Source organism: Haemaphysalis longicornis, unplaced genomic scaffold, assembly GCF_048455015.1.
Source record: "Haemaphysalis longicornis isolate Haplotype H1 unplaced genomic scaffold, Haemaphysalis longicornis Haplotype H1 scaffold_7, whole genome shotgun sequence".
In the NCBI taxonomy this organism is placed as follows: Eukaryota; Metazoa; Arthropoda; class Arachnida; order Ixodida; family Ixodidae; genus Haemaphysalis; species Haemaphysalis longicornis.
Window position 1 is genome coordinate 70,457,369 of NW_027526422.1, and position 24,857 is coordinate 70,482,225.

General features: G+C 47.2%; 1 protein-coding gene across 2 annotated transcripts in view; it reads right to left on the reverse strand.

Moving 5' to 3' along the window:
* Nucleotides 1-1,519: 1,519 nt before the first annotated feature.
* Nucleotides 1,520-24,857, reverse strand: part of LOC144145875 (uncharacterized) — a 30,018-nt gene continuing 6,680 nt past the window's right edge. For both annotated transcript variants that reach the window (XR_013317611.1, XM_077677695.1), the window contains exons 4-6: nt 16,013-16,186; nt 11,369-11,518; nt 1,520-9,579 (exon numbers count right to left, since the gene is read on the reverse strand). Coding sequence is in view for 1 of the 2 variants with exons in the window: in XM_077677695.1 (XP_077533821.1) it covers nt 6,028-6,918 (891 nt within the window). In the remaining variant the exon portion in view is untranslated. The remainder of the gene's footprint in view (nt 9,580-11,368; nt 11,519-16,012; nt 16,187-24,857) is intronic.

Below are 24,857 nucleotides of genomic sequence, written 5' to 3' on the forward strand. Positions count from 1 at the left end.
TGCATAATTAATTTGAAGATCACAGCCATGTCAGAATGCAGACGGTGGGCTTTTTCAGCATGATTTTTGTCCCCGCAGCCTGGGGCTGGCTCGCTGGAGGGACTGATGCCTGCAAATATGAAGCAGACACACCAAGTTTGTTCAGTTTTGCGAAGCAATGCTCATTCTAGAAGCCGCCGTGCGGCCCAGGGGTGCTTTAGCAACGGCTCGACAATTCACAATTCCTGCAAGCAGCTCAATACAAAATTTGCGTTGTGTGCTTTAGTCTCTTGGAGCCTGAATGCCAAACGAATTGCGATGCCTGGTGAGAGAGCAGTGTTCCAGAGAGCACAACAGCCTTTTCCTGTTGCTCGTTCAGATATGACACTGGAGAGATCGCCAGTAAAAGGATGCGCCAGACAGGTCACAAGATTTGTTTCTCTCTTACCAGCACCTCACTGATGGCAGTTTCGTTTGCCCTGAAGGGTTGAGAAGTGCGTATTTCGAAACCAAGGCATTCAAATAAACCGTGTAGAAGCTTACCTTGCGGAAAATGCCAGCAATGAAGACGGCACAAGTGAGGCACGGCGATTTGAACAATTATGAGTGCCTGTAGGGCCCCTTTTTCCCAGTGCAATCACCAACACTCAGAATGAGAGACACGGAACATGCGAGGTTACCGACGCCTTCAGGAAAAACTGCACGCATGAGAGCGTTATGGCTGCACTTTGGACTGTCGGTACACACACTGCCGGCAGCGGAATCAACTGGTACGCGTCAAAAACTCGATTATGCCACGTTCCGCTAGGTTTGTTGTCTTCTCATTCGCAGTAATTCAGTGAAACCTGGAATGAAACAAACATTGCGGCGGCGGCCAGCACTGACACGCCGCAATCCCTTTAAACTGCACGCCGCATCAGTGCTAGGCTGCCCAAGCCTGTGACTCTTCATTCCATCGGTGTCCGGCCAGCGAACGTCACACCTGGGTCATTGAATAAATCTGAAGACTGGGGTGCGAAAAAAAAAAACAGGAACTTGGGGCTCACCTCTCCAAACTGATGTGCGCCGTTTTAGATCGACGCGGTGTTGGGTTGGGGCATCGCTTGGAGCGGCGGGAAACACGGCGAGCCACCCCAATCTAAGAATACGAGCATTTGCACGTTAACACCCCGTCGCTTCATAACGACAAGCGTCGCTTTAGAGAAGTCAGAGAAACGAGTTTCTCATCAAGTGCAACACCTAGAAACTTGTGCTCTTTTTTGCAGTTATGGGTGTCTCATTAAGTGTAATGACAGGGTCTGGGCAAATCCCATGCTGTCTAGAGAAAACCACACGTGCTTTTGCCCAGATTGAAACAGAAACCATTTTCATCTGGCCATTTCATCAGTTTGTTTGTAGCTAGTTGTATCTGCCTCTCACAGATGGACATATTGCATGACTTAAAGGCGACGTGAACATCATCAAAATACAGAGAGTTGAGACAGAGTAGAAGTGTAGTGCCTAAAGAGTTCATCTTCACAACAGAGTGCACCTCAGCACCCCACCCTGTGGCACTCCGTTTCCTTGAATAAACTTCTTGGATAGGACATTTCCAACTCTAACCTGAAAGGTGCGCTCTAAGAGGTAGTCTCTTAAGCAGGTCAGCACGTTCCCGCAAACACCAATATGCTGCAGGTCTCGAAGAATACCATAACGCCACAACAGCTTTCTGCAGGTCAAAGAAAATGGATAAACAATGCTGCTTGTGTACAAACGCATCTCTAATGTAAGATTCAAGAATTACCAGATGGTGCGTTGTGGATATCCCAGAGCGAAACCCCACCTGGCGATGGTCGATAATACCATTGTACTGAAGAAAATACGAGGCGGCAGTTAATCATTTTTTCCAAGATTTTGCATCAGCAACTGGCCAAAGCGACTGGCCTAAAACTTGTTGCAAGTGTTGGGTCTCTTCCCTCTTTTAGAATCGGCACCACAATAGCTTTTTTTCACGCTTTTGGAAATTGTCCTTCGTGCCATATCTTGTAAAACAGCAAAAGTGCTTCAAGTGTGGCATCTTGAAGATACTTAATCATAGTATATGTTATTCAGTCTGCACCTGGTGCTAATTTCCCGTAAGTTGCAAGGGTAGCTTTCAGCTCCTGCATGGTAAAGGGGCAATTATACCTTGCATCAGACTGCCTTTTGTCACGTACGATCATTTGTTCTTCCGACTTTTTGTCTCAAGAAATTACTTGAATAGTGAGCTGAGCTCGATACATACTCAAAATGCTCGCCTAGAGCATTCGCTTGGTCTTATAAGTGTCTCCACCTGTACTGACCAGGGGGCGCGTACCTGCGTTGCTTCCTTTGAGCGGTTTAATTTTTCTCCATAGTTTCCGCATATAAGTATATGATGTGATTGATGACAAACTTATTCCAGCTTTCTCTTTTTGCAATACGACGAATCCATGTACCATTGGCCTTTGCCCGCTTGAAAAGCAACAGGTTTTCAGTCGCCGAGCACCTACGCAATATACCCCATGCCTTATTCTGTTTCTTATGGGCCTTCCTGCAATCATCATTCCACCAAGGTTTTGGCTTAGTCACCCTACTAGAAGTCTGTGGAATGGAGTTAACTGCTGCTTCGATTATGTGGTTGGTCAGTCTGCAGCTTCACCAATACCAAGGTGGTCTATAAGTGTATAGTGAAGCTCAGAGAGCTCTGCATTTTTTCCAGTCTGCGGCCTCCTCCTTGAACTTTTGTGGGTGCGGAGTGCTGTCCTTATTATTGTCCAAAAGTTTGAGGCTTATTGGAAAGTGATCACTTCTGTGCACATTATTAATGACCCTCCACTGGAGTGCTGGAGACAGAACCGGAGAAAATATGGCGAGATCTATGCAGTACATGGCATGTGTCGTGTTATAGTATGTTGGGTCTTGTTCAAAATGCAGGACCCTGATGACAGCAAAAACTTTTCAAAGAGGTGTTCTCGAACACCAGTGCATGCAGACCCCCAGTGGGTGGTGAGCATTACAGCCCCAAACTAGTAGATACTGCTGTTGCAGCTGATCAACTATTGTTTCAAGCTCCACACTGGTCTGGAGGTATGTACAACCAGCATTCTTATAAACCAGTTTATTAAAGGTAATGGTTCGTACGGCTACAGCCTTTAAACTGGTCTGTAGCAGTAGGAACTGGCAAGGCACCGTCTTTTGCACGATAATCGCAGCTCCTCAGGAAGGGTGCATGCAACCATCCCTGTCTTTACTAAATACAGAATAGTTTTTTTAATGGTTTGTTTGGTTTGCCCCCATGTGTTTCCTGGAGACACGATACTTATTTGGTGTTGTGACAGCAATTCATAGATATCATCCAAGTTTTTCAAGAGGCCTCTGCCGTTCCATTGGACTAATTGTTAGCTACCATCACCTTATGCTGAACAAAGATTAAGGAAGTGCCATGCTGGCACCCTCCCAGGCTCAAGACACCTTGCCAGAAGCTGTGACACTAGGTGGCTATTGCTTAGTGAGTCACGAGACGTGCCGCGCCCTCTCGGCGTACGGCGCACAGGAGAACTTCGGAGTTGTGTCCATGGCTTCTTGCGAAGCCTCGACAGCAGAGCTAGGCTGGCTGAGTGAGGAATCCTGCCTCTCAGCCGGGACCGGCACTGCGGTGCCAGCAAGAGCCTAGCGATGGCATCAAGGGGTGCTGGAGTAGCCCTTGACGCTTCTTTTGCGGCATGTGCGGTGGCCTTAGCAGGGGTGCAACAGCCAAAATAGAAATTGGCGCAATTTTTGGAGCAGGAAAATCTGGCTTTTGGAGTACAAAAACACAAATTTGGAGCAAGTTATGCAAAAAAAAATACCTTCATTTTGGAGCACTAAATTTTTAAGTTGGAGCAGCTTAACAAAAAAAATTACTTGTATAGCATAAGTAATTTGCTTATCACACTTCCTAGCCATACTCGAAATCTTTTATTCAAGACCAGTTTCCTGGCACCAACACAAAACAGTAATCAGCATTGCCGAACGAACCTTGCATTCGGCAACGCAGATAACTGTTTTCAGTTGGCACAATGTGCCTGGTCTTGATGAAAAATTTCAAGTATGGAAGGCAGTGTGATAAGCGAATAACAAAAATTAGGAGTAGCCCCAGTAGCCCCCTGCTCTTGGAACACGTGACCGCAGCAGCGGCCTTCACTTAGTGCGCAAGGGGCTACTCTCGCCGAGTTTCCCATATCATTCCATCCCGTGGCGCTAATCGACCGAATGGTCGAGGCTCCCGTGATAGTGGTAAAAAACTGGGCGGGTGTGCAGCAAGTAGCGTTGCAGCCAGGGGAGAAAAAGCAGCAAAAAGGAACTCTCGGGCGTCCAACACCAAACCCGCCCGCACATTGTCTGCGCGACTGGATTGGATGACGACTGCACAGGTTGCCAAAACAGCACTTATTTCCCAGTAAAATTGGCGCAATGAAGAAATTTTGCGGCTAGTAGGGCATTTTGGCACAGCGTGGCGCAATTTCGACAAATGTCTGGGTTTTGGCACAGCGTGGCTCAAAAATATGAAATTGTATCAAAATGGCGTAATTGGCGCAGCTGTAGCACCCCTGCCTCAGCCACCGGCACTAAGGGGGCTTGGGGTGTCCCTTGGGGCCTCACAGGGAGGGGTCCTAGAACTCTAACCCAGTGTAGCACGGCCCCCTGTCGCACTACATCAGCAAAGCTAGTGTGTATTAGGAACAGTCTCTGTCCTGCATCCCTAAAAGTAATGTTTTCCTTATACTAAAGAGCAATTATTTTTTTTCTTGCTTCCATTGACGGCACAATCGCGAGTATGTGGCGTGCCCTCCCTTGCAGTTTACACGGTGAAGTGGAGCTTCACAAGTAACATAGCCTGCCTTGACAGACTCAGGCAGTACACTGGTCGAGAATGTGAGGATTACATGCTTGGTCGAAATTTCCTTCCCATCTCTACATATTTTGATTTGTTGAACATTCACAACATTCTGGCCCTCGAACCCTTCCAGGAGTTCCTGTTCAGACAAGTTCACAAAGTCTTCATCAGAGATAACACCTCTGGTAGTGTTCATAGATCAGTGGGGAGTGATGCTCGCAGGGTTGTCACCAACAGTGGTTAGTTTCGTCAACTTGGCACAGTGATCTGGGCCTTTGACTTCTAAAAGCAGGTAACCACTTCGTAACTTGCTTACTTTATAGCAACTTTCCAGATCATTCGTCAGAACTTTGGCTACCAAAAGTGGTGACAGACGCCTCATTGACATGCCTTCTTTTTCACAGTGCATGATGTGGAACTTGAGAAAAATTTGGCTATTTTGGAGAGAAAAACTGCTGCACTGCTTCGTTGTGCCCCGCTTTGGAGGACGGTCATGGGATGTAGAAAATCTTGTTGCCGTAACAAGTGAAATCAGTCCAGCAGCTGTGCTGGCCGCCCACCAACGAACCAACCCGGGCACGCAATAAATGTACGTTAGCCATACACAGCTGCTATAACCCTGTTTAAGAGGGCACACTGGTCTTAGAAACTTTTTGGTGCTTGTTCAGTTTTTTTTAGCCGATTTCAAATATCCAATTAGTTTTGATGTAAGCTAATTAGTTCCCGAGATAATTAAACATCTTTCTTGATTGTTCTTGAGAATAGAAAAAAAACTAGTCAACAAAAAATTACCAGCATGGCATGAATACATACTAGTAGTTGTGGAGAATGAAATGACAGAAACAGTTTTTTTGTCTGGCAATCACATGCAAGTTCACATCAATTCTAACTTCTCGGTTTAAAGTATGCCTGTTAACCAATTATAAACAATGCTAATTAAACAATTATTCAAACGTGAAATGCAAAATCTGTTTCCCTTACTTCAAGGTTTAAAAATTCAGCTTGACGATGCAAAAGAAATTATCTTTCTGGCTGCACCGCATGCTGAGATGTACCTCTCAAGAATTTCCTAAACGTCAAAAATATGCATTTTGAGAAAATGGTAAAAAACACAACGGTGCCATGTTTAATGTAAACGGTAAAAAATTCTTTACATTTTTGGAGCGAAATGACTAGTAGGCTCCAGCAGCATAGTTCTCTTGACTGCTGGCACCCAGGTGCCGCTTCTTGAGGGTCTGCTGCACATTTTCTGCAGACGCACGCCTCAGGATAGAGTCCCTGGTTCGGCGGCAGTCCTTTTCAGCCATGCGTTTGCTACCAAGTAGGCCGGGGTTCAAGCGCAGCTCCTGGAGGATCTTGGATGATGTTACTTGGCTTCCGGCATTAAACCTCATCACTGCCTCGGCGACCGCAGCTTCTACACTGCGCAGTATTGCATGGCGCTCCTTCGTGGCCAGCGACCAAATCACAGAGTGGAGACTTTCATTACTGTTCTGAGTCTTGCCTCGCTGGCACCGCTCCAGCAGCTTCTTGTCCGCCAAGCGTTCGTACACTGGAAGCAAGGCCTCACAGACATGCGGCGGCAGGTTGTAGCGGTGTTTGGGGGCCGGCTCACCCCTGGCCTTGGCAGCGTTCTGGCGGCACCCCGAGTCAGGACCTGTAGGGCACAGGCTATGGTTGGACACGGCATCGTTGGACGTCACGTGGTGGTATGTGGCCATCACAGCATTGTGCATGGCTGGCACGTCCCCTTTGTGAGATTTGGTGGCCCAGCTATAGTAGGAGGTCAATTTGTTGACCAGGTCACCGGTCAGCCGCCCCCTACCACTGAGGATCTCAAAGCAAGCTGGCCTCTGCTTTGGGAGATTGCGCAGTTGCGTGCCCATTCTCTTCTGGACGTGGTTCACACATTCCTCTTTGGTTGCCTTTATAAAACCATACACATCTGCTTCCTTCAAAGCAGGGTAGGTGCGGCAGTCGCCATCAGAAAGAACTGTGGTGTATCTCAGCTTATGACGCCCCCACGACCTCTGAAACAGAATGAGGGCAGCTTCCACTTCCATCTCTCCAGCTTTTTGGTGCTGTTTTTCTGGCAGAGGTGGTTCGCTTTCCACTCTTCGTAGGACGGGTCACTCTTTTCAAGCGCCCGCTCGCAGCCGGCACAAAAATTGCAGAGCACGACATAATCGAGCACAAGCCCCGTAAACAACTCGATCACTCTGCAGACTCCGATGTGCGACGAGTGTCCCCTCGTCATCCAGGAACCGTCGTACGACACAGCGATGTTGCCCGGGTTGCCGAAGTCCAGTTCCGCGTACGGTTGCCGAACCGATCGCGCGCACTCCGCAGTCAGCTTTTGCGATGCACGAACAGCTGCGGGCGTCAGTTTTGTCTTCACGTAGCTCTGCCACGTTTTGGTGTGCAGGCCGCGCGAAGAAATGTTCATCGATGAAAAAACATTGTTGAATGCCGTTTGCTGATTGCCAGTAGACTGCATAGCGTGCGCGCCCAAAACATTGATGGCAAATGGCTTTGCCTTGCTCTCGCCGTCAACGCGCGGTGAGCTCCATGCCACCGACACATCGCCGCAGGTCGCGCACGTGAGCACTAGCTTTACAGCAAGGCCGTACTCCCTGTCCTCTTTGCCGATGTTTATATCACCGGAGCACAATTTGCATTTCACCGCACGCATCAGTTCGTTCACCTGGTCCAAACTCACGACCAAAAACCGTGTTTCATCCAGCAGCGTGGCTGCGGCATTGTCGATATTGGCTAACAGGCCGCACTTGCATTGTGTTGCTCCAGTTGAAGCCAGCTCATGCAGCTTGTTTTCAGCATTGCGACGCACCTCTGCCACTTCTAACGTGGGCAGCATTGCTGTGTCAAGACGAACGCGGCCGCTGCCGGATGCGTTATCTTGAGCAGGCGGCGGCGGAGGTGCTAGGCCTACGTTATCAGGGGCCTCGCCGCTGGCCACGGAAGGTGGATCGCTCGCTCGTTCGGCGCTCCTCGCTGACGCGGAACGGCCTTTGAAGCTCTCGAGGAGCGACTTCTTTCTTTTTTTGCCGTACTGACTCCTTGTGTGGAATTTCCTTCCAGCTTTCCACATCGCGCACGCTAATCCTTGGCTAATCTGTCGTTCTCAGTCCGAGCAATATGGCGCCTGACTGCGCCGCCGACGGCGCGAAGCAGACGACACACGCCGCTTGCGGCCAATCGCATCACGCTGTTTAGTCACGTGCGCTTGCCGGCGAATAGGAACGCATATTTTTGCTTTTTTTGGCGCGTTTTCTACTCTACCAATGAGCGGACAGGAACCGCAGTGGCGGGAAATTGAAGACCGAAGCCCGCGCTTTCAAATGAGACCGAGATCACTGCGATACTGCCCGTGGCGCAGCTGCAAGGAAATATTGAAAATTGTTATTTTGGCGTCAGAATCTCGTCAAATCGGGCCCGTACGGCTTTTATAAGTAGCTGTTACTGTTCAAATACCAACTTTTCGGAGGAAAAACTGAGCAAACTAATAGAAAAATACCTGTAGATTTCAAAAATGATATCTAAAAAATGCTTTGGGCAATTTTTCGGCCCCAAAGACCCGTGTGCCCCCTTATGTACTCAAGGTTGATTCTTTACCAAGCGTTAACCCTCAAAGCCTAGAAATCAGTGGAAATGAGGAAAAACCAAGGGGACAAGGGCGGGCTTGGGCACGAGCCGAAAGCGCGTCATCCCTATTTCATATTTGCCGCGCTTTCGAGGCGCTTTTTCAAAGAAAGTGCTATGAGTTGTGCCGCGCCTCCGCCAGATGGCGCCACGGGTCCCGCGACCGAGAGAAGACGCAGTGAAACATCAACCTCGCGAGGGGCACGATCAAATGCAGAGTATTTCCGGGGGCGCACGACGTTAAGTAGTTTGCGTTACGTTAATGTTGTTGCACTTCTGGCAACTGCTGACGAGAGAGCGCTCGTCAGCAGTAATTTGAATGAGTCAACGATATAAGGCGCCTTCGTAGCGTCCCATTCTGTGTCGGCTTGTGGCGCAGTGGGTAGAGCACCATGTACATTGCGTTCCGCCCGCAGGGTCGAGGGATCGAAACCTGCCGCCGGACAGTATTTTCTTTTATATAGTGTAGGGGGAGGGGTGCGGACAACGACGGTGCGGACTACGACAGGACAACGCGGGTGACATCATGAGTTACTGAAATGCTCTGCATTTAAAAGAAGAGATGACAGGACAGGCATATCAAAGAAGATAGGAAGGTGAAAGAGCTGAGAGAGAGGCAGGAAAAGGCAACTGGTTAATTCCCCACTGGCGGGCCAGACCAGTGGCACCGTCTGCGAGAAGCAGGGGCTGAAGTGGCGTGTTGCCGCTACCGGGGGGCCTGAAGGTCCAAAACAATTCCGGCTTTGGCTCAGCCAGACGGATTCCCCTTTCCCTAGGAACAGCTCAGCCACACACAGCCAGGGCATGGGTGGGTCCGACCCACATGGGCTCAGGGTCTGCGGTGTCGCCACTACTGTCAGCTTGATTACACAAGGTGCCCCTGCAGTGGGGATCACAGGTTCTACTGGAGGAGCTGTTGTAGGCCCAGCATGGATGGATCACTGGGCAATTCTCTAGAACAGTAGCCTCATAGGTGCTTGGAAAGTTGGCAGCTGGCTGGTGCGCTCTTGGTCACTTAACTCGAGGAGTAGCGCTGAATGCTTGCATCAGGAACATTGCAGAGCCTGCGTGAGAGCACACAGAGATGCATGCATGCAGGCCTTATTAAATCTGACCCAACTGCACACTGTGGAAACAACACTTATGCAAGACTAGAATACCAGATGCCAGGTGGTTCTTCACAATACCCGCCATCAGTATCGACGCTTTGTTGGAGAAGAGCAAATTGCTCTTTCAAGGTCACGTGAATGTTTCTATCAAACCAAACGCTCGTGCACAGCCCCTGCAGGCCTTCTTGCATACAGATACGGCCACAAGTGTGGACGAGTAGTGCCACCCAGTGGCAGCCAGGGAAGGCATTGTGCACGCCAGACGTCGCGTACACTTGAAAATACTGAATTTAGCCAGAATAAACGTTTATTTTTTTTAAGAACAGCAAAAAGCACGCACAGGGTGAAAATAAAAGTGGCTAAGACCACGGTACTGTACAGAGGTCCCACAATTTTCCAGCTGAGTATTGCACCAGGTATTGCATCAAACCCGAAACGAACTTGCTGGCATTTGGGGTCGCCGGGTGACCTATCAGGTGGGCTCTCTAGCTTTTTTGCTTATTCTTCGCTGCTCAACATAACACTACACAAACCTCCATTTAAGCTTTTGTTGTAAAGTTGGGAAAAGAAAAAATGTACCAGAACTCGCAACACAGGAATGGTGCTCCGCTTCCTCCATGGCTGAAAAACTAATGCACTGATCTCACCTTGCAACGACACAATGCCACACCACTTCCAAGATTGAATTCTGCCTGTAACAATTCTCACATCTGACTGCAGTACATGCTTCCCTTATGTCACTCTTTTTTTCGCAGGGTCACAAAGAAAAAAGATAGCCCTGCAACAGTTCCATAACTTGCCGAAGCAAAAAGTTGGCAAGTCATTTCATTTGCCGGAGAAAAGGTGGCTACGCAATGCTGGAAGCATCACAGAGGCTTTCAGAAATGGGAGGATAACACCGCTTGTTGAGAGAGAGAATCTGAAAACACTGGGACCATTTTTTTTATCTGCACTGAATGCCCCCTCAGTGTAACGGGTACAATGCACACGACGTTGCCCTGATTACATTCCACTGGTGAGGACCAGGGTGAAAAGAGGAGTAAAGATTCCAGTGGCGTTTTATTCCACTGGTGCACGTCCAACAGCAGCGGCAGACATAGAGGAACCCAGTTCCATATGACACCGGAGCACTTTAACTGCAAAAGCATCATAGCCTGAGAAACTAATATCAGGTACGAATCCCACACTGCAATATTACTTTGCCCCAAGACAGTCAGTTCGTACTGAAAATTGCAGCACAAACAAGATGGGACCAAGAGGAGACATGAATACGTACAAACACACACAGGCTAGGACTACTGACTCTAACTCTTTTCAAGCACAAAACCACAGACTTCAATAGGTGACAGGCATCAATGTAACATGCAAACGAGATCACAAATTGTTTGAAATACAGCTAAAGCAGCACAGTAAAGGGACCTATTAGTACATGAGCATGCTGCAGGGGTGGTTACAGGTGACCATGCCTTGTTGTAAAAGACTAAAAAAAAGGGGACACTGATGTCACCTTTTTTTCTGGCTTTTGTGATGTAGTAAGCCTCTATGACCCCTCCTTCTCCATTTCAGCTTTTGCTTGTCCAGGGAAGCTGCTTTACCTACATCCCGTGTCCACCCACAACTCTTGCCGTAGTCAGCCATGTGGTGTCTACCCGAATGGTCCTTTGCAGAGAGGCAACGTTCGTGTGAAAGAGGTCTTGTGATAATGCCAGAACATTTTTCAAAGACGACTTATTAAAACACTCACAGTTTGTAGCGGGTGGTCCACGGTGCTGCTGACACCCTCTCCCAAGCCTTGCTCCACAACATAGCTGCCGACTTCCCGAACAATGGCAAGCAGCTGTGGGTAACTGGAGGCCGGATCGTGGTCCACATTAGGTCTTCTTTCCAAGCTGTCCTGCGCATGCAATGGCTACACCAGCGACTTAATTTTCAAATAATTGTGTGCGCTAAATGTATCACCCCAAAGCTAAAAAAATCCCCCTCCTTCCACTTGCCGCTGCTCATTCCAAACTAACACAAAGGAGAATAGCCACGACACACTCGAAAACTTCCCTAGTTGAATTTCGCGACCATCAAGTCACACACCCATATGCTGCATGAACGTAATTACGAATGTATCTGAAGCCATTTTGAAAAACATCAAAAGCTCAAAACTCAAGGGGGATGTCAGGGAATGCACGTCTTGCTCTATTTCCACAAAATCTCCCACTGCACAGTGAGGCATATTGCAAGCATCAACGCGTCAGCTCCCTGCAACCCGGCCAGATTGTGCCCATTTAGGAAAAAGGAAGGGCAAGAAGTTTGTTCAACCAAGTTTTTACATCTTCTACATTGTTTCTACATTTCTACGCTTAAAGGGGCCATTCAGACAAAACACAAGTTTGGTTCATTCAAAATACTGCCTCATTAGAATCACACTGGCAGCACTTGTTAGGTAAACTTCACTCAAATAAGCTACATAATTAGGAAAAAAGGTGATGGCCATGCGACCCACTAGCTCATTTCCCGTAACAAAACCTATGATGTCATTAGCCCAGCTCTGCGATTGGTTGAGGCTGGCAAACGTGAAAGCAAAATAGGCAAGGGTTATAAGCTTGCCGAATGAGCTATTTGCGCCTGCATTTAGGGCGCATTTTTTTTATAGCAGTAAGAATGGTGGTGTAAACAGTGGAAGTTGCGAAAGTACACGTAAAAATAGAAAATACCGATGTGTATTGCTACTACCACTGCACACACTGTGCTTGTTTTACCTACACAGCAGTGCAGTGGCTTCGGGTTGTCTCAGACAACCCTGGCTGAGGTGTAAGCGATGGTGTCTAACGTGACCATATTTGCCGAGCAAACACCACGTTTCAGGAAACGATTATTTTCTACGTTAACAAAAACAAGCCAGGTACAGGTGCAGTCAGAAACAAAGCAAAGGTAGAAAATGGCCCGGCACAGTATGGTAGCATCAGGGAGGGCTGACGGTAAACCAGCTCCGCAGACGGCTGCCGAGCCTAACGGTACGCTAGGTCTCACTTGAAGACCTGATCTTGTGACGTCATTGCAGACGTCAAGGAAAAATTACGTCTCGAAAACACGCGATTTGGCGGAAGAATAGAAGTTATTACTTGACTATTTCTCAGTAAATAAAGTGTTTGCTTCCAGACGAGCACAGGGTGTACTGAAAAACACAAAATCTTTCGAATAAGACAAACTTCGATTTTGTCTGCATGGCCTCTTTAACTCTTTCGTTACCGCGGGAAATTGACCAATTTTGAAGGGTCTAACAAAACATTTTTTTGTGCTATACATATTGGTTAGGCACACATTGCAGTGGCATAAAATGCAGATTATTCCACGCGCTTTCCAACGACACCAGTTTTAATAATGTTTTCCTAAATAATGATTCCGAAAAAAATTATCGAATTCGAAAGTTTTGTCCACGAGTCGAAGAAAATAAGAAAAAAGTAAGTTGTGTATTATAAACCACCCAGAGTAGAAAAAAATTAGAATATACATTTTGTAGGTAGACATTTCAAAAACCCATCCTAGAAAAAGAAATTGAGTTGCGCGGTACAATTTGTCAGATATAAAAGAAAATGTTAGCCCACGTAGTGCCCGTGCCATTTGGTGAAGCCCAACCTCTATTTTAGGTTTTGGTATTTTGGATAGTTCTCTAGAAGAAATCTGGTGGTTTGACATTATTAAATGCCCAAATTAGCCTCCACGTGATGCTAAAACACCTTGTCAATGATTATGACCGGCACAATATTGAAGGCAAGCAAGCGATGTGAAAAAATCCGTTTGGAGTCGAGAACCAAACTCTTTGGTGTATGCTAGCTTGTTGATGTTCTGATGATCACATATCAGTCAGAACTTTCATTTGCGGTTTATTATCTTGTTCCGACTCACTATGGTAGCCCTGCTTGCAGGAATAAGGTACGATGCGCTAGAATCATGCCCAGCAAGCTTACACCAAGCCGCCGTCGGGCTGTGAAGCGAGTTCAGCACTACGAGCCTACTACATCGCAGCGCCACCTAACAATTTCGAAAAGAAACAAATATAAGGCTGTTGGAGACTTTGTCAGAATAAACAGTACTACTAAGAAGCGACACTATACCTCCGGAAATACCCTCGTATGAAACCGAAACTGGCTGGTGAACAGCTGGCGGTGTTCAAGGCCAATTGGAAGCGTTTTCCTCGTCTGAACTGATACCCGACGACTTGGTGCTATCGTTTGACTTTCAGCGGAAGCTCTTATCGCAGAAGCAAGGCGTAGAAAGTGGAAGCGCGAGCGGCATGCTTGTTTTGAGGAGCAGTAGCGGGCAACGGAGGTGCCATGGCAAATGAGCTTGAAGTTGGGTAACAGCGTAGTAGCGCCAAATATGAATTTCACAATGCGAAAACGAAAACGAAACTGCTGCAAACTGGTTGAAAATGTTAGGCACACTTGCTAGACATGCGGGGGACCATCAGAAATAAGCTTTGGGAGAATAAAGCTGCCCTTTGTCCGAACCAAAGATCATTAGTGAATAGCTGGGGCCATTTTCAAGTAATTATCACCTCTCAACGCTGTCGGATTACAAGGCTGACCCCATTAATTGGTATTTGACTTGCCAGGAGCCTTTTGAAAAAAATATGGTAGTGCAGCCTAACCACCACCTGCATCCTTTTTTCTCAAGTGCAGCAGCCACGCCCTTTTCCTCGAAAACACACGCACCTCAGCTCGCAAAAAACGCCGCCAAAAATCTCAATGTTGCCGGAGCGGAAAAATTTCAACTGATTCTAAAAGGGCAGTGCCTAGACTAACCACTGGCCGCATTAGGTGTACAAGAAACGACTACAACATGTCGAAATAGGCAATATAAATCATCGATCACCGGTGATCGATTTGAATAGGCATGGTAACGAAAGAGTTAATTCTACGTTTAATATGCTACGTTTAATATCGAGAACAAGAAGATGGACCCAACAGAGTTGCATGCACACAGCTAGCCATTTACTGTAAAACTGAAAGCAACCCTCCGAATCTAAAAATAATCAAAAAAAAATCCTCCAATCAACACCTAGATAACACAAACATGTAGCATATGGAATGGTTCCCCTAATAAAATTACCTAAAAATATAACTGGAGGTCATCAAAAATACCTCTGCCATTAGCAATGAAACAGCATAAGGTTTAAAAAATCTTCCTAAAGAAAATAATTTCTTTTACTAGTGAGAATCACGCAGGAAGGTTGTCTCCATTTACACCCCTTACATAAGCCCTTATTGACATTGTGTGGGAAGCATAAAAATTGAGAAGCTCAATCAAAATAAGGTAAAAAATACAAGCAGCACCTTTCAAAAGGGGATTTTGTTTATTTACAATTGCAATCTAGCTCTAGAATGACATGAAATGTAACAGTGACAAGCATCCGAAGAACAGATTTCTTTTTTAAAGGGAACAAGTTCACAACTTTTTCACATAGAAAAAAATGGCCGCGTATCTGCTCCTTTCGTTGCAAATGTCATCAAAAGACGACAGTCTTTGTAGACATTTGCCAAGGAAATTCCCCCCTTTGCTTTCCCGCTCGCCGCTCATGCTATTCCTGTACCGTCGCGTTCATTCCAAGGTAAACACAGAAACGTTTGCGCAAGGCGATTTGAATTTACCACGTTCCACTGCTACAGGCCGGGTTCCTCGATGCCAGCACTGCAGTACGGCAGAGACGCGCGTGAATGGAGGCGGCCGACTAGAATGTTTATGGAGCCATGTACCCGTGCTCCACGTGCATTCCAAGCAGAACGTGGAACCTAGCTAGTGGAATCTTTTGTTGCTGTTGCCGCGTGATTTTTCATATGCCGCCAGGAGGCGGCAGTTTTCTGCAGTAGATGTAGAATATCATTTGCTATCGAAAAACCAAGCATCCATGAATTTTTTAATAAAGGACCACTGTAATATCCCTTGTGTACTAATTTCCTGTCCCATATTGGCGTAATTTCTTGTTCTTGTTCAACAAAGTTGACAAGTATGAACATACAAACCGGGCTTAGACGTTCACATCTGGCTGTGAGTATATAAGACTATTGCGCTATATCAATTTTACTTTGGCCGAGTGGCTGAATCGAGTCACAGACAGACGGACAGACATACAGACAGACATACATACACACAGACCAAAATTTCTGGGTTTAAGTAGCCCAAGAAAGACTATCGTCTTTAAAAGAAGTTAGACACTTAAAGTTAGTATTTTCAGACATGCATGTATGTCACACCAAGTTTTCACCTCAACAGCTCAAATATAACAAAATTTCCACCTAAGACACAGCCATGTTTCCAACACATTGCTGAGATAACAAAAGCAGGGTGGGAGGAAATATCCCTCGTTCTGATGACCAAAAGGTTCAGCCCAAAGTACCTGTATGTTTTCTTCTCGTACTACGCCGCGTCTGCACACCGATGTTCTTTGATTTGACTTTTATGTTTGCCTGTGAAGCCTGGAACCTCATTGGCACGACGGACTGTGTCAGCGCATTGCTCTTCCCAGGCGACAGTGATGGCCAAGTTACACTGGTTGCACACGCCCGAGAGCCTGGGACAAGAAATGCAACAATATGTCGTCAAGTCCAAACTCAGAGGGACCGTGAGAACTTCAGCAGATTATTTAAGGTTCAGCCCAGTAAAGAGACACCAAGCATGACTTGCGTGGCTTGTACAGCAACAATTACAGGGTTCTCGAGGACTTTCAAGGCTCTGTGGGGGGGATTATCAAGGACCACATTGTTGGCTAGAAATGTAAATAAGACAAATGCTCAAAAGGTTAGATGGACGCTTGAAATTATGAAAAATCAGTAAAACTGGGAGAGTTGCAGGACCCAACCATTCAGCAACAGGACTGGTCTTCAGATAAGTCACTTTGTCGAAATAATACCTCCAGTGACATTTCTTCCTTTAACAGTTTCCCATAATTGTTTGTTGTAGTTACATGAATCAGCACTTTCACGTGTGACAAAATGCAATCTTTTTTTGCTGAAACATATCGACCCACCAACTAACACTCATTCAGTCCTTACAAATTTAAGGCTCCATATTGATTTCATGCTTACCACTAATAGAAAAGAATTCATAAACTCAAGGATTTCTAAGGGTCCATAAAAAGTCTAGGACTTTCAGTGGCCTTGAATACAAGCCTTCCAAATTCATGGGTTTTCAAGGACCCGCATGAACCTTGTGAAAGGCTAGATACATTTTTGTTTTAACTGACAAACCCGGGGATCTCTAAGACATTTCGTAGCTTCATCAGCTTTTGCCAAGAAAAAGAATGCTTGAGATAGTAATACTTTTTCCTTGACAGAATGAACCTTGTCATGTGGCGTGTTAGAAACACTAGACTAAAGAAAATCCTACCACAATTTGCTTGCTGCCAGGCACAGGAGGGGGGAGCAACAGCCGTAAAAGTCTCGCATCAGCTTTGATGCTGAGCCATGCAACAGCTGAAAGTGTGTCAGCTACCATGCAATAGCAGGGCTTGATTGCCAATCTAAGTGGCCAATTGAGGCGAAATGCAAGAACACCCACTCACACCACAAGTCAAAAAAAAAAAAAAATTCCAGCTCCTCGCTTGACTGCTAGAGCGAGATGTTATGGCTACGACCGACGGGGCCCTCTATTATACTAATCTCGGATATCCTCATTTTTAGAGTTATTCTTTGGTAATATTTGGCCAAGTAACCAACCATTACGAGTAAAGCTCTCTGAGTGCAGTTCCAATGCAGAACCTATTCCTTGAAACCTGCTATTGCTCAAGTCTAGCCTCATGCTGTTCCAGCGTCTTGCTTTTCTTCAAGTCTCCTTAGCTACTCCGAGATATCGCTGAGGCTCACTGCTGCTCCCTGTTCTGGTGTGTCCGCTTAAGCCCATGACACAGCTTCCAGGCACATTTCGCACTGTTCTAGACTCTCAACATTAAGGCCGGTCCCTCCTGGCTCCTGCTTTAGCACTACAGTGAGCCTTATCTTCGTCTTCTCAAGCACTTCTTAAACAACAATGTGAGGTGTGTTTGACAAGTGAACACCTTCAAGTGAGCACAAGCACTGAGCGAGTGTTTCGCAGTCCCACAATCCATAGCCTCCTCAACCTCCGAAATGACAAACTCTTAACGATTCATTGTCCCTGATTAGGGAGAATTCGCACAGTTATAGACTATGCAGCAGTAGCCACGTAGTTATGCGCGACAGCAGGGAAGCCACTATTCTGAGTTTAGTTGTCGCCACCGAGCTGTGCGGACATGCTTTTGTGCGGTCATCTTCAGACTGCCCATCCGCCGACTACACAGCACAGTCACCTGTTCATCAAACTTAAGCGGTAGAGCACACTGCGAATGGCTTCCCTCTGCATCAAGTTTGCCTCATCACTTCATGATTCTTCTCCCAGATGCAGTGCGCCAGCCAAGTGTACGAGACGTGTTTGCGCATAAAAGACCCGGCTCCAGTTGCCACCACTCTGCGCCCTTTTTTTTCGTTTTGAAGTTGTTGAGAGAGAGAAAAAACAAAGAAAAGGAAGAGTGCACGTTCATCAAGCCAAGCATACCCACTTAGGCAGACGAGCCAACATGGCTCACAAAAAAACTCCACCGTTCGCCGTATGGTGGCAACACTTAATTGGAACGTGAAAGACACATCATAGCGTATGCCTCTCGTTAGTTTGTCCTCGTGTCGTCATGCGCATGCGCTCTGTACCGTAGAAGAGCCGCGACTTGAATGTCGAAGCTGCTGTAGGTGATCTCTGACTCCACATGGCCCGGCCACGGATAGTTCGCACGGCCGAAAGGAAGAGGACGCTTTGCTTCCAGAGGCTCGGCGTGCAAAGCATCCACAAGAGACCATAAGAGGACACGCAGGTCGAAAAATTGCCATTTTTTCGACATATGTTGTTTTTTTTTGTTTTCACTTGCATTATCATCTTTGACTATCCTTCTTTCATGAAAAAAAATATGAAAGTGAAATACGAATGACAACTTGGTGAAAATCGCATCTGAATGACTCGCGGTGAGCCTAGAAATCACGTAATCAAGCTGAATTTCGGCCATCTTTCAGAGTTTTTGCTGCACGGAAGCGTGGCTGGCGGCCTTTTCAGTCACTTGAGAAAGGTAGTCAAAGCCTTTTTCTCTCAAACAGACCGCTCGCCAGCTTCGTATCTCGGCGTAAAAAATTAAAAAAAAATATTTCTTCCCGCTTGTTTTGAGAGCTCCAACTGGGCATTTAAATCACGTGACGCGAAATCAGGACCGCCATTGGCTCTCGCCACTTGTCAGCCGCCATCGCCTCCGTCGTTCCGTTCACTACTTCGCGCTATCTTTTCTATTTCGTTATCGTGTGTTGTTAATCATGAACGGTGAGGAGAAGCATGACTTTAATCGCCGCAAGTCCCGGACTTCACGCCCGTACAAGGGAAAGTGCAAGCGGCGCAGCATTGCGACGATTACAGCCAACGCCGGCACAGCGAGGTCTAACGGCGACGCACCTTCATGCGTTGCGAGCGCAGCTCAACCAGGCAAGGCTGGCTTTATCAGCGACGCTATCAGCTCTGTACGCGCATCGAAGAAGTTGCAGCCTTCCAAGGCAGGGAGACAGCCGGCAACGGGAGCGGTTCAAGCGCAGTTATCTGCGAAGTCGACGGTCTGAGTGACCTTGTGAGCAGAACCGTGTGCGGGAAGTGCGAGCTCAACGTAGTTGAGGTCGCGAACAAGCGGAAGGGCCTCGCATCGGTACTGGAACTCAATTGCAAAAACATGGAGTGCCCTGCAGGAGTGGCCACTGATTTATTCTGTCAACTCGTCGCATCGCGCTGCCGCCATCGGCCGTGGAGGCCACAACCTTCAACTCTGCACTAGAAGTCCCCGTGATAGTTTCGCCTTCATTGTGAAAGCGGTGCTAGCTGCATGTGCGGTTGGCATCGGACACGATCGTCTGTCCAGGTTTTGTGCCATTCTTGGTCTACCGAAACCACTGCACCAAAAGACATTCCACAACACTGCCAAGAAAGTTCATGTTGCGGCCACAAGGTCATCTCTGACAACCTTGCTGAAACAAGGCAAATAACTGCGTTGCAAACTGGCCAGACTGGTCAGTGTGATTTTTGACGATACGTGGCAGAAGCAAAGACACAAGGGCCACAACAGTGTTGGTACTGCCATTTCTCTAGACACTGGTCTTTACCTAGATTTTGAGGTGCTGTCTAACTACTGTCAAGGAGGTTGCAGCCGCCACCAAAAGCTTGATGAGCAAGAGGAAGAAGTGTGGCAAGCCTTTCATGCCCCTGTGTGTGAAAAAAAATGTCGACTGCTCATCCCATGCCATGGAAACAGAAGCAGCACTGCGCATTTCGCACAGGACGGTACCGTACAACCTGCAGTTCACTGTAGTGGAACGGCCACTTCTCTCGTAGTGTTGTGGTTCAACAAGGGCCACACTAGCTTTGAGCAAGTTCACAAAGAACTGGGAATCTTTCCTTCAGAAGAACTGGTCAGACTAAGCAGTGCAAGTGACCAGCGGAGGATCAGGCAGATGTCTGCCAAGCTGACTGCTGAGTCTAGGTCCCATCGCTGCAGCCTGATGAAACGGTCCCGTACCGAGGACTACAGCCGCAAGAACCGTGAGGGTGCAACTTATGCAGCAGGAGCGTTCTAGTTTTAGTACCTCAATGTGGGCATTTCAGACTATATCCCCACCAAGTTTCATGTTGTTTGAGCAAGAATTTCTGAATCTGCCAAAGAAATAAACTTTCAATTGCATTTTTTTCAGTTTGTTGTTTTTGCTCGTTTTCTGAGTTTGTGCACACTTATTTTCCCACTTAAAGTTGTCGAATCATGATGAAATTGTGCACACATGTTCATTATAACACATAGAGTGCCGAAATCTTGTTAATTATGCCATTTGTCTCCTTTGATATTTCTGACAGTCATAAAACAAAAATATGCAGAACAAGAAAAGGCACACTACCAGTCATCTTTTTTACGTGGTGAGGAAAATGAATGTACGGCTTTTTCAGGTAGATTTAGGCACTCTACAGTTCATAAGGAACCACCTAGGCTATTTTAAAACTTCCAGTAAAAATTTTTACTATAGACAATAGTGTGCACAAAAAAGCCATTTTTCTGCACGTCATGCCGCCAAAATTTCAACTGGAGCAGATATTTGAAATCTGATTGCATATATGACAAGAGGAGCTCAATTGTTACAAGCTGCAAAAATTTCAGCCTCCTAACTTCATTAATAAAAAAAATGTTTCCAGGAGCATGTCCCCTTTTTCAGAGCGGTCTACCAAAAAGTCGACTAAAACGACGAGCTCACACTTGCCTTGCTCAACATATGGTTATTGAAACAATGTGCCGCCAGTGTCAACCACAACAACACTAAAACTCAACTTTGTGTCTGTCAATGATCACCTACAACCAGCTTTGCCATTGAAGTCTTGTGCGTGAGAGGAAGCCTCCTTATAATGTAAAATTTTAAACAAAGCATGCAAAGGTATGCAAAAGTGCCTTTGGGCCAGTTCATGGAAACTGTAAGAAAGCCTTGGAGTCAACCATTACCCTCCTTACACTTCCAAGAAATGACATGTTGACACCAACAAAACGCAGGGAAAAAAGTATAAAGCAATACCCGCTCTATTTACCACGTATTGCTGGCTTCTATCTACGTACATAAATAATGCCCATCCCGTCGTATTTTCGCAGAGCCCAAATCTAGCACAGCAGTTGCATGGTCACCCTCCAAGGTCATAAGGCAAGGTCATAAGGCATAAGACATCGCGGGCAATGCGCCTGATCTGGCAGCGTGAGAGATTTATAGAACAGGTCACTCTTGGAATAAACTGGTGACGCGGAGTTCCCGGGTCTGCCTGTTGCTTATCGCGTACACCTGCGATCGTCCTTAATAAAACATGGCATCAGAAGCTGAGTGAGAGCATTGCAATAAACCCAGCCTGCAAGGACAATGGTAACCTGGACAACGCCCAGCAAGCCACGACGGACCGCTGCAGCACCGCACTGAGTTAGGCCTTGCTGGATTTCACCTTCATCAAAGGGAGAAACTTCAGAACCAAGGCCACACCGACCAACTGAAACACCTTCACTTGCGTCCATTATTCAGCCCCCCGATCCCATTTCCTTTTCTTCACCCGAGTGGCCCAAATGGTGAAGGCGGTTTGAATGCTTCTACACGACGTCGGGCCTAAGCGCGAAGCTGGAAGAACATCAAGCAAGTGGATGCCTTGCTCTACATCATAAGGGACAAGGCTGAGGACATCTTCAGCACATTTGAGCTCGCCCCTGACGAAGCAAATAAATTTAGCGTCGTGATGGACTGCTTCAAAAAATATTTCGTCCATCGCCACAATGTGATCTACGTGCGAGCACGCTTTAACATGCAGTGCGAGAACAAAGGTAGTCTGCTGAATACTTTGCGACGGCGTTTCACGCACTGCCCCAGCATTGCGAGTACGGCAGCCTTCAGGAGCAACTGGTTTGTGACCGATCAGTCGTGAGCATTCGTGACAAGTAGTAGCCTGCCAGACTACGCTTCAAGAAAGTACTGGAATCAGCAAGCCAGCTCGATACAGTCAGGCAATCAGGCAGAGCTTCAGCCCAACCTGGCAGCCGTAAAGAAGGTGGCCTCTACCTGTCGTGCACAGCGGCTATGGCTATGTGATGTATCCTGGCATCTAGTTACACCTTCCTCCCTAACGGTTCCATCTTGCAGTGAAGCTCCGTGTGCTTCATGAGCAGACCCATGGCCATCTTGAGGGAGAGAAACAAGGTGTTTGATTCCTACGCACAGTGCCATCTTTCGTGTCGACGATGAACGATCGGGACTCGGTGGTTGCAGTCTGTACCGCTTCCCCTTTTTTTTAAGGTCTGCGATCCAGACATCTCCGTCGAAAAGGTTGGGCAGGTGTCATATGCCATGGCGTCGAGTCTACGCTTTACGCTGGCAATCCTTGTCCTTTTGTTCAAACCTTTGGACAAATTGGACGTCAAGCAGCTCGGGAACCAGCAGCTTGGATGCCATGGGCAGCTTAGTACGCAAGCGACGTCCCATCAGTAGCTGGGCCGGGCTGTAGCCATTTCTAAGCGGTGTCGTCCTGTAAGCCAAAGTGTGGCGTAGATGTCTCTTGTCTTCGAAGTTGATGCCTTTATGATCTTCACAGCTGGTTACGCCATTCCATTAGTCTGAGGGTAGCGAGGCCTTGAAGTGGCGTGCTCAAACCCGTATTCACAAGTAAGGGTGGTGAATTCTGACGTAGAAACCCCGGAGAACTGAGGTCCATTGTCTGTGACAAATTCGAGTATCCCGTGGCGAGCGAAGATTGACTTGCACTGGTTTATCACTGTCGTTGCCGATAGCTGATCAAAACGTGCAATCTCCAAATATCTGGAGTAATAATCCGTGATGATCAGCCACCACTTGCTATGTTGGAAGTAAAGGTCCATTGCTATCCGCTGCTAGGGCTTTCTGGAAATGGTGTTGGTTTGAGCGGCATTTTCCTGTTGAAGGTGGTTTCGGTGCATTTATGACAATGCTTGACCACGTCTTCACCTTTCCTGTGAAATTCCGGGCCACCAGGCTGTCTCTTTTGCTTTTGCCAGCGTCTCCATGATTCCGAAATGTCCCTCATGCAGTAGCTGCAGGATAGCTGGTCGGCCTCAGTGAACTACTACTCTGATCCCATACCAACGAATATCATATTCATGAAACAGCTCGCGACAGAACTTGAAAAACTGTTTGGCATCCAGATACAGGTCTCTTCTAGGTGGCCACTGTTTGCTGCAAAACCTCCTTAGTTGTACGCACAAACTGTCTTCCTGTTGACTGTCCTTCAGCCATTGCAGGCATGGCACTTTTAAGGGCACGCTTGATGTCACGAAACGTACGAAGGTCTAAACTTCTTCGAGAGATCCCAGGGATCTGTACCCGTGAGCGGTGCACGTGACAGTGCATCTGCAGCCAGAAATTCTTTCCCTGGCACGTAGGTTATGTCGTAGGAGTAGCACATCTGCAGACGCTGCAGCCTTGGTGTGAGACCATTCAATGCTTTGAAGGTGAATATTGGAATATTGGCTTGCGATCGCTTTCCAAATGAAACCGCTTCCCGGCGAGGTAATCTGAGAACTTCACGCAAGCCCAGACGAGTGCTAAAGCTTCTTCCTTGATCTGTGCATAGCATCTTTCTGTGTCTGTCAACCGGCGAGAAACGTAGGCAATGACTGCATAGTTCCATTTAGCCTGTCGTTGACGGAGAGCGGCTCCAAGTCCAAATAAAGAAGCATCGGCTGTTACGACTGTTTCCTTGGCAGGGTCATAGACAGCAAGGACTGGGCTTGTTGGGAGAAGCTGCTTCCACCTGTCAAAAGCGGTTCATATCAATCCCAGACAAACTCTTGTTTCTTGGTCAGGAGCACAGTGAGAGGCTGTAACACCTCCGCAAGGTTGGGAACAAAGCGAGCTAGGTATGTTGCCATACCTAGTACTCTTTGCAACTCTGTCCTGTTTGTTGGGGCTTTCATCTTTGTGATCACCTTGATTTTGGCTTCATCCGGTCGGACGTCTTACTGGCCGATTTTCCCCCAGAGTAGATAAGCTCTCGGACGTTGAACCCGCAGTTGGCCTCGTTGAGCGCGACTCCCACTTGGGCGAGGCGTCGTAGAACGGTACAAACAGTCTCGTTGTGCTCCTCTGTGGCAGCTCCCCAAACGTGAAATGTCATCCATGTGACAAAAGACCCACAATATTCCAAGATGGTGTTCATCTGTCTGAAATATTTCAGGGGCTGAGGCAATGCCAAATGGGAGACAACTGAAGTGAAACCTTCCAAATGGTGTGATCTATTTTAGCTTCTTGCTTGATTCAGCGAGCTTAATCTGCCAGACAACTGAATTGGCACCCAGCCTTGAAAAAATCCTTGCTCTAGAGAGATGTCCTTAAGTGTGCTGAACAGAAGAAATCAGTGTCATTCCCTTGGCTCAAACCGGTTGAGCTCTGGGAAGACCACACACACACACACACGTATGGCTCCTGGGGGCTTCACCACCGGCACCACTGGAGTGCACCAATGTATTGGCTCGTCCATTTGAGAAATGACTCCTGTTTGTTCCGTCCATTTGGTTCCTTTTTGGTCTTCTCGTAAACGAGACTTGCAATGTGTCTGGGTGAGCAGAGTGCAAACTGTGTCGCTTGTGGGGACCAGGGTTCTTGCGGTGACCT